Source organism: Glycine soja, chromosome 19 (genome assembly GCF_004193775.1).
Source record: "Glycine soja cultivar W05 chromosome 19, ASM419377v2, whole genome shotgun sequence".
NCBI lineage: Eukaryota > Viridiplantae > Streptophyta > Magnoliopsida > Fabales > Fabaceae > Glycine > Glycine soja.
Genome location: NC_041020.1, coordinates 10,067,464 through 10,082,624, shown reverse-complemented (window position 1 = coordinate 10,082,624; position 15,161 = coordinate 10,067,464). Strand labels below are relative to the sequence as shown.

Below are 15,161 nucleotides of genomic sequence, written 5' to 3'. Positions count from 1 at the left end.
TGGCGAAGACCAAATCTGTAAAGCTTTGAGGGTGCGCAGCCCACCATCTTTTCATAGTAGAGTACCGATAATGTGTCTACCATCACGATTATCGTCTCCCTTTCCATTATTGGGGGTACCACCTGGGCCGCCAGATCCCTCCACCTTTTGGGCATGTTCTTTGAATGATCTGTCCCCCTTTTTGCACATGTTCTGTAGTTGCATCCTATCCGGAACCATATCAAAATTGTACTGATACTGCCTAACAAAGGCAACCATTAGGTCCTTCCAAGAATGGACTCGGGAAGATTCCAAGTTAGTGTACCAGGTAACAGCTACCCCAGTAAGACTTTCTTGGAAGGAATGTATTAGCAATTCCTCATCTTTTGCGTATTTCCCCATCTTCTGACAATACATCTTTAGATGGTTCTTGGGACAAGTAGTCCCCTTGTACTTGTCAAGGTCCAGCACCTTGAACTTGGGAGGGGTGATGATATTGGGTTCTAGGAACAACTCTTTTAGGTTAGCAAAGGCATAATCTTCACCTCCTTCAATGGCCCTGAGCCTTTCCTCTAGATGATCCAACTTTCCCATTTCTGCCATAGCATAAGGGTTTTTACTTGTCGTGGAATGCAAGAGGTGTAGTTGTGGGTGATACTGAGGGCCTTCCAAAGGGTTTTGTAGGGGTATACCACCAACTGCTTGCCCTTCCGTGGCATATCCGAGGCAAGGCTCGAAGTCGGCTAGATTGTGGTGGGGAATTTCATGTGTCCCCCCCACGGTTTAAGAGACATGTGCATGATCAGTTTGGGGTTGTTGGCTCTCAATGGGTATAGGAGTGGAGTTATTGACATTCTTATTGGGAGTGTACGCCACTTTGGGTGGCGTATAGTTAAGAGGCAAGCCATATGGCGGGAAGGCGTGCTCGTTTTGAATTTGTACATTATGGGGGCTGCCCGTACTTCCCAAATCTTTGCCTACCATATCTGAGGTTGGATGATTCATTTGGTTGATGCCGGATGGGGACATCAGGTTCACCTTAGCAACAACGCTGGTAGCGGCAATTGCAACCGCATTGGCTTCCATTATCTTCTTCACGCTCATCATGGCCTCCATCATTGTGGCCATTTTCTCTTTAATGGCCTCCATGTCGGCCTTCATCTTCTCTTGTATCTCCTCTACTTCACCCATTACTCTAGCTCTAGCACAAGTTCTGTGAGGACGCCGTAAAGCATGTTTTTTTTTTTTATAACAATGATTAAGTTCATTTTATTTTATTTTATTTTATTTTTCAAGGAAAGAATGCAATGAGCAATGCAACCAATGAAAAGCATGGATGTATGCGAATGATGTACAGTTGAAGATTGCGAATTTTTACGCAGGATATAGGGTTGAATCAATTTAGATTTTCAACATGGTCCATGACATCTTTGTCAAGGTGAAACTGGAAGTAACAAGGACATCAACAATCCTAAATATGTTTGGTAGTAGATGAAGCAGTGATGTGACTCGATTCATCTTTTGCCCCAATTTTGCAAGACGGTTACTTCCATATTTTGACTTGATGAACCTTTTTATAAAAGCATGAGCTTGGTTCAACCCTATAATCCAAGGAATGGCAATTCTGATCGCCAATACTTCAACAACATCTCATAGGGATGAATGACTCGGGCATACTTTAAGCTATGCATGGAAAATGTAATTATGAAATTGAGATGCCCAAAGAAACACCATTTCCTAGTTAACCATGCATTAGGTACCATGTTCAATTATTTTGTTTTGTTGTTGTGTGTTTTTTTTTTGTTAGAAATGGGTTTATGATCCCAACATGGTTGGCTCATGGTGCCTAACACATGCAACTAAGAATGTAGTGTGAAGTTTCACGCTTCCCTTTTTTTGTTTTTGTAGAGGAAAACACAAGGATGAGCAAACATGAAAACAAATGGTATGCAATTTTGCAGATCAAAAAGTTTGTCGAACGCATATGCATGATGATGCCATGACTCATGCAAAATGTGAGGCTGGAATATGATAACGGACAAATGCAAGAACGATATGTTCATTATGATGTTATGAAGAGATGCTTAAGCGATGCATGATATGAATGCATTTTACGGACACGAGAGCCCGGAAAATTATCTCTTCTTACTTGCGCATTTGGGGGCGCAGTGCCCCATGTGTACAATTAAGAAGGTGATATGGACCTTCCGGCTTCCCGTGACAAAGGACGAGACCAACATACAATGCATGCTAGAGATAAAATGTGGGAGTGACTTGATTCGCACTGATTTTTGGAGTAAAAACGTGGGATAAACTCATTTTTTTCAAAAAGTTATAACTAGTCAAGATCTGAGCGACAATACAAACTTCCTAGCGGTTTCTAATCATATGGTCTATTAAGTCTATCATATGCTGACTATAGCTGAGAAGTCCGTGGATCTCCTCTGGGGCGGAGTAGGTGTCCGCCACTGCTTTGGCCTTGGCTAGCAATGGGGGAAGTTCTTGACTCCTGTTCAAAGTAAGAGCAAATCGGTCCTTCCACATTGTTGCCTCTTGGTGCCATGAATCAACTACCCTCTCCCTTGCTTCGCTTTCTGCTGATATCTTGGCGTACTCATCCTCTAGCCTTTGCTCGTGAGTCGCTGCTAGATTTAGCTTCTCTTTGCACTCATCGATGACGGCCCACATATTCCCTTCAGTCTCGCTTAACTGTTGGGACAAATTTCTTTTCGACCTACGGTAAGCCTTTAGCTCGTCCTTCAAGATCATGCCTTTGACCCGTGATGATTCCTTTCACCTCTTCGGAGCTTGAGCTTACTATTGCTTCCCTATAAAGCCCCTCAAAACTTTGCTGGCACGTGTTCTTCCTTTTGGGCCTTCTTGGTTTCTCGTTCCAAGGCATCAGCGGTGGCCATATTGACATCCCTTAGTTCATCATACTCTTTTCAGACTTTGATGGCTATGGACTTGAACTTCTCTTCGACTACTCGGGCTCTTTCAAGCTCTGCCTTTAGGGCTTGTACCTCATCACTTTCTTCCGAAGCTTTAACCTCATCGTCCCTCACAGTCTTTAGATTTGGGAGCTAATCCAATCCTTGTGTCCGGTCTCTTAGCCACTTATGATAGCCGCCGATGATCCCATTACTGCTTCTCCTAAGCTCTCTGTCCTTTCTTCACGCCGCATCCCATGCCTTGCGAACTCCTTGGAGTACCCTCGCGTTGTGGTCACTGAAACCTCGTGCGATGAAAGGCGTGATGCTTTCTTCTGATGGCACTCCTCTCATGGGACATCCTTCGCATGAAGATAGAATCCTGATTCTTCCTTCCTTCTAGCGAGGGAACCATTTAACAGACGCCCCTCCATGCTAGCCAAGAGTTGGTGCACAACAAACAATTCTTGCGCCGCTCTTTTCACATCCCCGGTCGAACGTGTCATACATGGCCAAAATGGCGACGACCGGGCTTTCCTTGCCATGATGAAAGGCGAGGAAAGCGTCAATCGCTGCTAGGTCCACTAACCCTTCCATATTCGGAAAGAGGACAACTCCAAAGATCAAAAGCGCCAAGATGTCAATAAAAGAAAGCCCATTCGCCTTGATTTGCCAAGGCCTTTGCCCTTTCCTCCAAACACTTCCTTGGTACTCCGACTACCCCATTCCTGTTTTGCTTTACACGGTCCAACTCTTGTGCTGAGATTTTCACCACCTTGGCAACTCTTGTCGTGGAGGGATAGAACCCAGAGAAAAGATATGGCTTCCTTCCTCCCAGTGGGCATCCCAGGATTTCTTCAAACTCTTTCACAGTCGGCACTAGCTGGAAGTCCTCAAATGTGAAGCACCTTAGGGGCTGGTCATAATACTGGGAAAGGGATGCAATCGGTTCCATGGAGACTTCTACCCTAGCTAGGTCCCAAATCTTACCATAGGCTTTGCGGAAGGCTTGCCGTTGAAGTTGACCCATTAATTGCCCCAACTTTCGTAAACTGGTGACCTCTAAGCTCTTGATTTTGACTTGATAGAACCTCTTTTTAAGTGAAGGCTTTTGACTTGATCCCATGTTTTACTAAAGTGAAATAAAATCTAGTGCGAAACAAAACTCCTACATCTATCATGGGTGGAATGGATGAATGCATGAAGAAATGCATATGACACAGATGCAATTTACGAATACGGGAGCCCGAGAAATTGTTTCCTTCTTGGATACAACGTTTGGGCAGCATGGCACCCAACGTATGTTTTTTAAGAAGGCGACATGGACCCTCCGTTGGTTTGCTAAAGTGAGGGGATCAAAGGCGAAACCCACGCATGATGCATATGCGAAAGGCACAACACGGGGATGTACATAGTACGACAATATTCACAAACAAATATAAGCAAAAGGGTATATGATACTTATGCATGGCAGTGTGAAAAATGGCACGCAGCGTGTTTGCTCCGTGCCCCTATTTAAGGGACCTATAAGGGAGAGAGCTAACTAGGCTTTTAGTGATAACCCCCAAGGTAGTCATATCTCTCTTGATGGTTTCTAGAGGTATCATCCCCTTCGAAGAACATACTGCAGCAGTAGGGACTACTAGCAACAATATGTTTTCAAAGAGAAAAACTCTAGATGAGGGTTCACTGTAATCAAGCAAGTCGGAGACCTAGCATGATCACGGATTCACCTCCACTCCTTATGTTCCCACGAACCCGGGTATAGGGCCCTTTTTCAACTCACCGTGTGTGCAAATAGTGTTAGTGTTTGTGTGCATCAAATGAATAAATATTTACCTCATGCATACAAAAAAAATGCACTAAAAGCATCAAAGAGTTATATATACAAGAACATAATAAGGGGAAGCCAACAAAGGAGTAAGTCATGGCAAAATTTGCACAAGATTAAATGGCCTAACTCTCTAAAAAAAGTCCCCAGCGGAGTCGCCAACTGTCGCAACCTACCCTTCGGCGGGAGGGCGACGCGTGACTCGCGGGATGCGTGTTCCACAAAAGGAATACGCGCGGAGTCGCCACCAACGTTTATTTGAGGAAAACGTCGGAAAAACCGGAAAAGACGCGATCTACGAACTTTTAAGTTGAAAGGTTCGGGAGTTGTATTTACGCACGGGGAAGGTATTAGCACCCCACACGTCCGTCCCAAGGGACGGCAGCCTTTAATCGAATGTGCAAACGTGACTTTGATTTTTACGTTCCCTTTTATGTCCTTATATCCTTTTTATATTTTTTCCTTTTTTGTGGTCGACAAGGGTGTTTCCCTTTGCTCCTACGTATTCGTCAATTGGGATGAGAAAATCAGACCTACGTAGTTCTTTCGGAACAAGTGATTCTTTTTACTTAAGAGGTGATCATTTTAAGGCGTTGGACCTTGAAAATGATCCATTTTACTTAATGAGAATTTGAAATGACAAACTTCAAAAACCTATTTTTGTGGACGAGCTTGACTAGGCGAGTTGATTTTAGCCTTAGTTTCACTTTAGTTATTAGTCAATTCGATTAAGAATGAGAAATCCCAAAGAGAAAACGTCCGATTGATTTTCCGCTTTATTTTACTAAAAGATGTTTTTTTGATTATTATATTATTTTTTACCTCTTTTTGATTTCCAACGTGGTTACGGCACGACCGAACGGTCGGAATTCATTTTAACCGAAGTTAACGGATAATACAATTCAAACGTTCGGTGGAAATTGATTTCATTTTTAAGTTAAGCGAGAAATGACTTAAGTAAAATGGCTTAAGCACGTCAACAGGGGGTATAAAAAGTAAACAAAACGAGAATAAAAATGCACGAAACACAATGTGGACCACCATGGGTGCATAGAATGAATCGAAAAGCTTGGTTCGAGGTACTTACCCATTGAAGATCGAAGAACGATGAAGAACGAATGAAGAACGTTGAAGAACGGTCGAAACCTTTGCGAAATTCCTCACGGAAAACGTTACGGAAACATTTCGGAAGCGCCTCGGCTTAGATTTTCTTCACGGAAACAATTTTTCCAAGCAAATTCGAAAGAGAGAGAAGTGCCTAAGGGGCTGAACCCTTTTCTTCTTCACTTCCTCCCCTATTTATAGCAAAATAGGGGAGTTGGTTGCCGCCCAGCTCGCCCAGGCGAGCCAGGTTGCTTCCTCCAGAAGCAACAGCCTTCTGGAGGAATATTCTGGAGGGCCCAAGTGGGCCTGGGTGCTATTTGCACCCCCATTTTTACTAAGTACACCCCCTCTGCTTTTTTTGGTGATTCTTTTTTCGTAAAGTGACGGAAACTTACGAATTTCGTAACGATACTTGTTTTCTTTCCGTAATGTTACGGAACCTTGCGGATTACATAATCATCCCCCTTTTGACTTACGGAATGTTACGGAACCTCACTTAATTATGCAACGATGCTTCCATTTGATTTCCGGTGTGTCACGGAAACTTACGGATTGTGCATCAATATTTTTTTGGTTTTTCGGCATGTCCTGGAATTTCACAAATTGCCTAATGATGGATGCCAAGCACCTCACAAGGACCAAAGAAAGGTCGCATGTCATCAAGCAAAGGTCCCCGGACGAAATTAGGGTATGACACTAGTGATGCTGGCTTTACAAAGGATGGATTAAACAAATTACATTTATTTGTTGCCAAAGAGTGATGGATGGACTGCTGGATTATTTTAATTTTGCTTCTTGTATGTTGAGTAGATTAATCATGGGAAATTGCCTAGGCTAGGGGACGTCCAGGAGCTCTCAAGTTTGAAGGAGATTGCTTTTTTTTTAAAAAAAAATAAAAGGGGAAATTTGCTAAGACAAACATTGAAAGAAGGTGGACTTTTTCGTAGCTCAGTTTTTTTTTTTAATTATCATTGCTTGCTGATGTGTAGAAGGTAAACATAGATGTGTTATTTTATCTCTGAAAGTTTATGGGATCCAGAAGACTTAGCATTTGAAAGCTTGAGTGCTAATCTTGCTGAAAATACTGTTTGTATTGGGAAGGAGGATGCCCATACCTCTTTTCCTGAAGTATTTGTTCCCCTTCAAGAAGAGGATTTTGAGGGGAGGGGTATAGTAGAATTTTATATGCAGCTAGGAAATCCATTGCAGCCCTAAAAAAAGTACCAGAAATTTGTATCTTATATTTTGGATTGAACAGATTCCATTAGGAAATTGGTGATGTTTTATGTTGGCCATTGGTGATGTAATTAAGCAACAAGAAAAACTGCTGAAGGTTTATTTGTAGGGACTGATACTGACTTTACAAAGGATGGATTATACCTAATATTGCCATAATAATTTAATTAATTTGAGTCATAATAATTTAAATATTGGGATGGATTCTAAGAGAATATTTGTGAGTTAAATAATTTATTAATAAAAACTCTTATTTATAAAAAAAATTAATTGAATTAAAAATATAAAAACATTGATGATAATAAAATTCATCTCTATGATCTGTCATGGCAGATATGATTTTTAAAATACTTATAATAAAAATCATCGAACTTATAATATAAATCCATTTATGATTAGATGATGGCTTAAAGATTATTATAATTATCAGTACATACACTATATTTTCTTTTGAGATCTAAACTAACATTATAAAGAAAAAGTGTCTAAAAATCAGATGGATTTTCTTTTGAGATCTAAGCTAACACTATATTTTCTTTTGAGATCTAAACTAACACTATATTTTCTTTTTTAAATCAGATGGATTTTTTAAATCATATGTTATAAATCAGATGGATTTTTTAATTTTTTTTCTCCTACCTTATGATTACAATACTTTTTTTAACCAAAGCAAAAGTGTCTAAAAATGTAACTCTAAAGAAATAAAAGGTTACCCGTTACCCTCAACAAAAAAGGTTGGATTTGAGCCTTTTTAGGTATAAAACTGTGATAGCTTTCACGAGGTTGGACAAATGCTTCCTCTAGAGACACGTTAAGAATAAAACTCTCTAACCTTATTGATAGCTTTCACAGGGAGTTGTGCACCAAAATTTAGAGAGTTGTGCACCAAATAGTAGCACAGATTTCATATTAGCGAAAAACATTTAGACTTTTCTCCTTACATCTACCAAAATCATGAAAGCTAATCCTCAAATATTGGTCCAGGGACTTAGGACACGTCCAAAATTTATAAGAAGGCAAAACAAGGAATTCCTTAGAGAAATAGCAGCTGAAGGGTGTAAGAACAAAATGTGGAATGGAGCTTTAAATTTCAAGTTAAAGTTGTTTGGTAATTTTATAATTTTTAAAGCTTAAAAGTTACTTTTAAGTTGAAATTCCTTGGGTAATGTGTTCTTGAATTTTGGAATTTGAAATAGAGAAGGAAAAGGAGTAGTAGATGTCAAATGCTTTTTTTTTTCCTTTTTTATCTGGTATTTCTGGTTTAATCTAATTACAACATGTAATAGTCCAATTCATTAACCATTGTAATAATTACTAATAGTAGCTCATTCAGATCAACAGAAATACATGACAACATACATGACAGCTCAATCAGATTTATTTCTTGTCACATTTTTACTTCTATATAGGGTTTTGAAGTATTATTCTCTACACTAGTTGCCATGGATTACTATTTTATTCATGTTTTTTAATCTGTATTGTATTAATTGCTTTGGTTTTTAAAATAATAGCTTGTTGTTGAAGTCCATGGTTGAAAATATGCAAATTGAAGAACCTAGTTCACACCAACCAACTTCACAATCTTCAGACCATCCTACTCCGCTATCTTCACACCAACCAACTCCAGTAGAAAGTTCTACCGGTACAGCTGAAGGTCCTAATAATGAACCTATGCAACAACCACCTAGCATGGAGGTGGATGACCATGGTGTATCATCAATAAAAACTGGAGGAGGGAGGCTCAAAAGTATTGTGTGGAACCATTTTGATAAGATTAAAATTGTTGATGGACAAGACAAGGCCCAATGTAAATACTGCGAAAAGCTTCTCGGGGGAGCATCAAAGAATGGAACAAAGCATTTGCATGCCCATATGGAGAAATGCATTCAGAAAAGGTTACATGACAAAGGGAAGGGACAAACATTTCTTATTCCTAAGGTTACACAAGGTAGACAAGAATTGACTGCTGGAGGTTATAATGAAGAAAATGCAAGGAAGGATCTTGCATGTGCTATTATCATGCATGAATATCCACTTTCAATAGTGAATCATGTTGGGTTTAGAAGATTTTTAGCTACACTCCAACCACAATTTCAATGTCCTTCACGAAACACTATAAAGAAAGAGATATTTAATGTTTATGACTTTGAAAAATCAATTGTTATGAAGCTGTTGGATACAAATGAAGGAAGGGTGGCAATTACATTAGATATGTGGACTGCAAGCAACCAAAAGAAAGGGTATATGGCTGTCACAGCTCATTACATTGATAGCTCATGGACTTTGCAAAGTCGCATTTTGAGGTACTAGCAACATCCTTAATTTTATAGCTTCCCAATATATTGTGTTGGATATTTTTTTATAATTTTTTGTGTTAGATATTTTTGTGTTGATATATTGTGTTAGATCTTTTTTTGTGATAGTGTGATTAAGCTATTTTTGTGCTAATATACTAGGTTCATTTATGTTCCTTCACCTCACACAAGTGAAAGACTTTGCAATGCACTAGTTGAATGTTTGCTGGATTGGAACATTGATACAAAATTGTCCACTATCACTTTGGATAATTGTAGTACAAATGATTGCATGATTGAAAAAATTAAGAATAAGTTGCAATTAGGCACTTTAATTAAGGAAGGAGCGTTTCTTCACATGCGTTGTTGTGCACATATCTTAAATTTGATAGTAAAAGATGGTTTAGGAGTTGTGAAGGATGGAGTGGAAAAAATTCGAGATAGTGTAGCATATTGGATTGCAACACCTAAAAGGCTGGAAAAATTTCAAGATACTGCTAAACAATTGCGAATCCCTTGCACCAAAAAGTTGAGTTTAGATTGTCCAACTAGATGGAGTTCAACTTACAAGATGTTTGATGTTGCAATATCATATAAGGATGTGTTTTCCCGATTAAAGCAGCGTGAAACTCAATACTCTTGTTTTCCAAGTGATTCACAATGGGAATTTGCAAAGGAAGTGTGTAAGAGGTTGGCCATATTTAATGATTTACAGAAATGATTTCTGGTACAAAATATCCAACTGCCAACATTTATTTTCCTCAAATTTGTGAGATCAAGATGACTTTATCTGAATGGGTCAATTCCCCTAATGAAGTGATTCAAAATATGGCAGAAAAGATGTTACAAAAATTTGATTCTTATTGGAGTGTTATTCATGTGATCATAGGAGTTGCTACTGTTTTAGATCCAAGATACAAAATGGAGTTGCTTGAGTTTTACTTTGAATCAATTTATCCCATTGATTTTTTTTCACAAGTTAATAGGATCCGAAACTTGTGTTATGATTTGGTTTCGGAATATCAAGCCAAAAAGCATCAAGATTCTACTAGTTCTTTTGAATCACAAGATGTGGTTAGTGATGGAAAGAGTAAATTGTGTGATTATGATAGATACATTGAAAGAAAGAAAAGGGCAAGAACCTCAACTATGAAAACGGAGTTAGATCATTACTTAGAGGAGGAAGTTTTACCAAGAAGTTCAGATTTTGATATCTTAATGTGGTGGAAATTGAATGAGTTAAAGTATCCAACATTACAAGCAATTGCAAGGGATGTGTTGGCTATTCCGATCTCCACTGTAGCTTTTGAATCGGCATTTAGTATTGGAGGTCAGATATTAACTCCTCATCGTAGCCGACTTCATTATACTACTTTAGAAGCTTTGATGTGTTCTAAAAGTTGGTTATGGAATTCAGAGAATGCAGGTAAAATTCTGAATGCTTATGTGATACTTTATGAATTGCTTATATTTTTAAAACTTATAACTTGTTATTTATTATTTTATAATTATTATTTATAGGTTCTAGATCAATTGAAGAATCAACTTTTACAGATGAGATTGAATCCGATGATGAATGTATATTCACTTTTAGTTGTTCTAATTTTTTTTTAATATCATTATACATATCTAATTTTTCAAATTTTTTAAAATATAGGTGGATCTTTGGTCAGTAACATTACTCAATGTTTGCAAGATTAGTAGACATTATTGTTGATCGGTAAAGTAATAACTATACTTATTTACTAATGTGATGTGTGATTTTAAGATTTGAAACATCTAAAATATGATGTTTGATTTTATAAATATCAGGTTGAGCGCTGAAGAAGAAATGTTCATGACATCTTTGGTGAAGTTGGTGGTTATTTTGATGATGGACATTGTTTTCATTTTCTATTTATTTCTAATTTGGTATAATTTGAACTAATGAACATTTGAATTATGTTGTTTTATATTTGACGTATTTTATTTACCTTAAAAAATTATGGAATCATGCTAGGCAAATGTGTTAGTCTTTATTTTATTTATTAGTAGTTAATTTTATTTTAGAATTTTTACATAATTTAATATTCATTTCTTAACGAATTTTGTAGTCACATATGTTATAATAAATTTAATGATATATAAGTAGTTGAAAATAAATGTTTAACAATCAATTTATTTTTTTTAAAATCAAATTTTTAATATTTTTAAATTTTTTTTTAATTGGAATCGGGTACGGGTTGGGGTCGGGGATACCCGATACCCGACGGGTACGGGGATGGGATGAAATTTTTAAACCCGTCGGGTATCGGGTACGGGTATGGGGACAAGTCGGGGAGTCGGGGTCGGGGATCGGGGAAACAATACCCGTCCCCGCCCCGCCCCATTGCCATGTCTAAGAGCAACTCAATGCCAAAACTAACTTTTCCATGGAAGACTAGAGCAAGTTATTATGATGCAACAACCTAAAGGTTTTTAGTGGAAGGAAAGGAAAATTATGTCTGTAGATTGAAGAGGTCTATTTATGGGCTAAAGCAATCACCAAGATAGTGGTACAAGAGATTTAATGAATTCATTATCTCTCATGGGTACATCAAAAGTCCTAATGACTCATGTGTTTATCATAACAAGGTGGAGGATGGTTCCTACATCTATCTACTACTCTATGTGGACAACATACTCATAGCATCTCAAAATTTGTTGGCAATTCAAAAGCTAAAGTCATTACTCGGTAGTGAATTTGAGATGAAGGACATGGGAGCTAGTTAGAAGATTCTGGGCATGGAGATCAAGAGGTATCGAATCTAGAAAAAGCTCTTTCTATGTCAAAAGGAATACATTTAGAAAATGCTGAATCACTTTGGGATGGAAAAAACAAAACCACTATGTACTCCTTTAACAATGTCCATTCGCCTATCTAAACTCAATACTACTCAGTTAGAATAAAAAAATGAGTACATGTCTCATGTTCCTTATGAACTTCCCTATCTTGGGAAGAAACATTGGCAAGTTATGAAACGTATATTCAGGTACCTTAAGGGTACAACTGATATTGGAGTCGTCTACTATGGAGACACGTCCTGTGCTCTTGCTGGTTACTCAGATTCTGACTATGCTACAGATTTGGATGCAAAGAGATCTATGGCTGGGTATGCATTCACCATTGGCCACTCTCTTGTCAATTGGAAGGAAACACTTCAGCCTACAGTGGCGTTATCCACTACAGAGGTAGAGTACATGGCTATGCAGAAGCAACAAAGGAAGGAATTGGGTTGAAGGGTCTGATTAGCAATCTTATGTTACCACAGGAAAATGTTATTATTTTCTATGACAGTCTGAGAGCAATCTGTTTAGCCAAGGATCAAGTCCATCATGAGAGGAAAAAGCATATGGACATCAAATACCACTTTATCTGTTCTAAGAAAGTTGATACAAGAGAGAATCTAGATGATATGTTCATGAAGCCTATTCCAAGAAGCAAGCTCATACACTGTCTAGATCTACTTAACATAGATTATTGGAAATGAACTAAGTTACTTGTAATAAAAAAAATATTGAACCAAGGTGGAGATTGTTGGTTGTTGGACGATAGAAAGACGGTGGATGACAATGTTGGTCATCTAGTCTAGTACTCTTGTCTTCTGTATTAGTTGTCCAATCTCCTATAATCTAGTGGAGCATCCAGTTGCATTGAAGGGAGCATCCGGTCTAGTGGTTTCATTAACATAGGTTGTGTTGTAACTGTAACTATTTTCTATTTTTCTATTGTAACCATTTTTTGTTAGACAGTTAGTTGTTGTCTCCTTTATAAAGAGCTTTGTATTTTAGGTTCAGTGAGCTTAAGAATGCTTTGCACCTTTTCATTATAAATTTTGTTATTTGCAATAAACATAACAATTTTTCATGATATCTCTCTTCTTCTTCTATCATCTGAACTTCCCTATCTGGATATAATTTTTTGAATCTTCCCAACACCTTCATTTAGCAGGTTTGTTAGACCATACCTCAATAGGGGTCCTGATATCTATAGTAGTGGATAGTGAGTGATTCACGAGATAGCATGATGCATTGACTGGCTCAACCTATAAACTCATATTCAACCTTGAATCAAATATTATGCATATGGCCCTTTCCAACAAGGTTTTTTTTTCATTCTTTCAATTACTCCATTTGGTCGTGGAGTATAGCATACAATGTGTTGTCTTGCAATGCCTTCATCCTTAAAGAATTCATTGAATTCCATAGAATAGAATTCCAAGTCATTGTCAGTCCTAAAACACTTTTTTGTCTTTCCTGTTTGATTCTTCATAAGAATTGCCCAATGCATGATACACTTAAAAGCTTTAGATTTCTGCTTCATCATGAATACCCATGTCATCTTGGAGTAATCATCGATGATGGAGAGGAGGTACCTTGCCCCTTCTAATGTGATGTGGTAAAACATGATTGTGAGATATGTAGGTGATCATATACATATGTAAAGCATTTATAAACTCCCTTTGAGTTCAACAGCTTTTAAAGCATGAAAAATAAGAAAGAAAATTGCAATAATGGAATAAATAATGCAATAAAAATGCTCCAAACCACATTTTTCATTTATCAAGTTACGCTTACAATCAAAAAAATTTTCTACCCCTTTTTTCATAAACAAAAAGACCATGGGTTCAAAGAAAGAAATAGTGATAAACCATCATAGCAAATCTTGGATTTGAGGTGGTGGTGGAGGTTGCGTAGGTAGTGGTGAAGATAGTGTGGTGGTGTTTGATCAATGAATGGTGGTGTTGGTTCAGGAGGTGATGGTTGATGGATAAGAATTGGGGGTGCAGGAGCAGCAACAAGTGTAGGGGTAGCAACAACTCTTAACATAGTCATCAGAGCCTATTAGAGGTTTTGGAGTAGAATAGCACTGAGTTTAGAGAACTTTGTGGTAATGGCATTTTGCATTGAAAGCCTAAATTTTTCATTTTCTATACATTGCTTGACCTATCATCTCTTGCACTAAATTTTTCATTTTCTATACATTTTCTATACATTAAAACTTCATTCATAACACTAATGTTTGTGAGATCAATAATGATCTCATGAACAATGTTGTCGTCCATAACTTTCTCCTTCGTAGTAGCACCAGAAGCCAGTTCTTCTTCCATCTTGGATTTTCTTTCTTTCTGAGCATCATGGAGCTTAGTCACATGATCTTTGAACTCATTTTCCTCCATTTTGTTGAGATCATAGGTGGTCTCTTCAAGAATAGTGAGAAGGCTTATTGGTCGTTTGATAAAGGAATAGATGTCAGCATCCTTAGTGAAACACGCACAAGCATCATTGAAATGATACGTCCAAGTTGGACACAACACTTGAATAAAGTCATGGTGATCAACATTGTCACTACCATCATAACTAGATGAGGAGGCATTTGAAGTGTCAGCCCATACAATCTGATTCTAGAAGGTCTTAGCATCATATGCGTCTAGATCTTGAACGAGTTTTTTTTTTATCATGGAACAAGGAACTTCAATTCCTAGAATAGTTCACCACTTCCACCTTTATTTGTCTTGAGGGAATTTCTTCATAAAAGTCCAGCTTGAAGCCCTTCTTCTTAGCAGCATTCCAAATAAGTAAACAGGAGCACACCTTGTTTGTAACAATTTTGATTTTGTTGGCCTTTGAGATGTGCAACCCTAATGGATAGGTAATTTCCTAGTTCCTCACATACATTTGTGAATGTAGTCTATCAAGCATGAAGTAGTCCATGAAGGTGAGCTCCAAATCAGCCAAGTTAACTGGGAGGAGCTATGAAAGAGGCGT

At 37.9% G+C, this 15,161-nt stretch overlaps 1 protein-coding gene across 1 annotated transcript; it reads left to right on the top strand.

Moving 5' to 3' along the window:
• The first annotated feature begins 10,154 nt into the window (after positions 1–10,154).
• On the top strand, positions 10,155–11,075 carry LOC114398586 (zinc finger BED domain-containing protein DAYSLEEPER-like). The gene is made up of 3 exons (XM_028360767.1): positions 10,155–10,800; positions 10,896–10,952; positions 11,032–11,075. The coding sequence occupies exons 1-3, from the start codon at positions 10,155–10,157 to the stop codon at positions 11,073–11,075; spliced, it is 747 nt and encodes a 248-aa protein (XP_028216568.1).
• Positions 11,076–15,161: the final 4,086 nt, after the last annotated feature.

Excerpts from the sequence above, each read along its gene's own strand:
- LOC114398586 (XM_028360767.1), top strand. The coding sequence starts at position 10,155 with ATGACTTTATCTGAATGGGTCAATTCCCCTAATGAAGTGATTCAAAAT. Across the intron at positions 10,801-10,895 it reads ATGGAATTCAGAGAATGCAG|GTTCTAGATCAATTGAAGAA; the intron begins GTAAAATTCTGA and ends TATTATTTATAG. Across the intron at positions 10,953-11,031 it reads GATTGAATCCGATGATGAAT|GTGGATCTTTGGTCAGTAAC; the intron begins GTATATTCACTT and ends TTTAAAATATAG.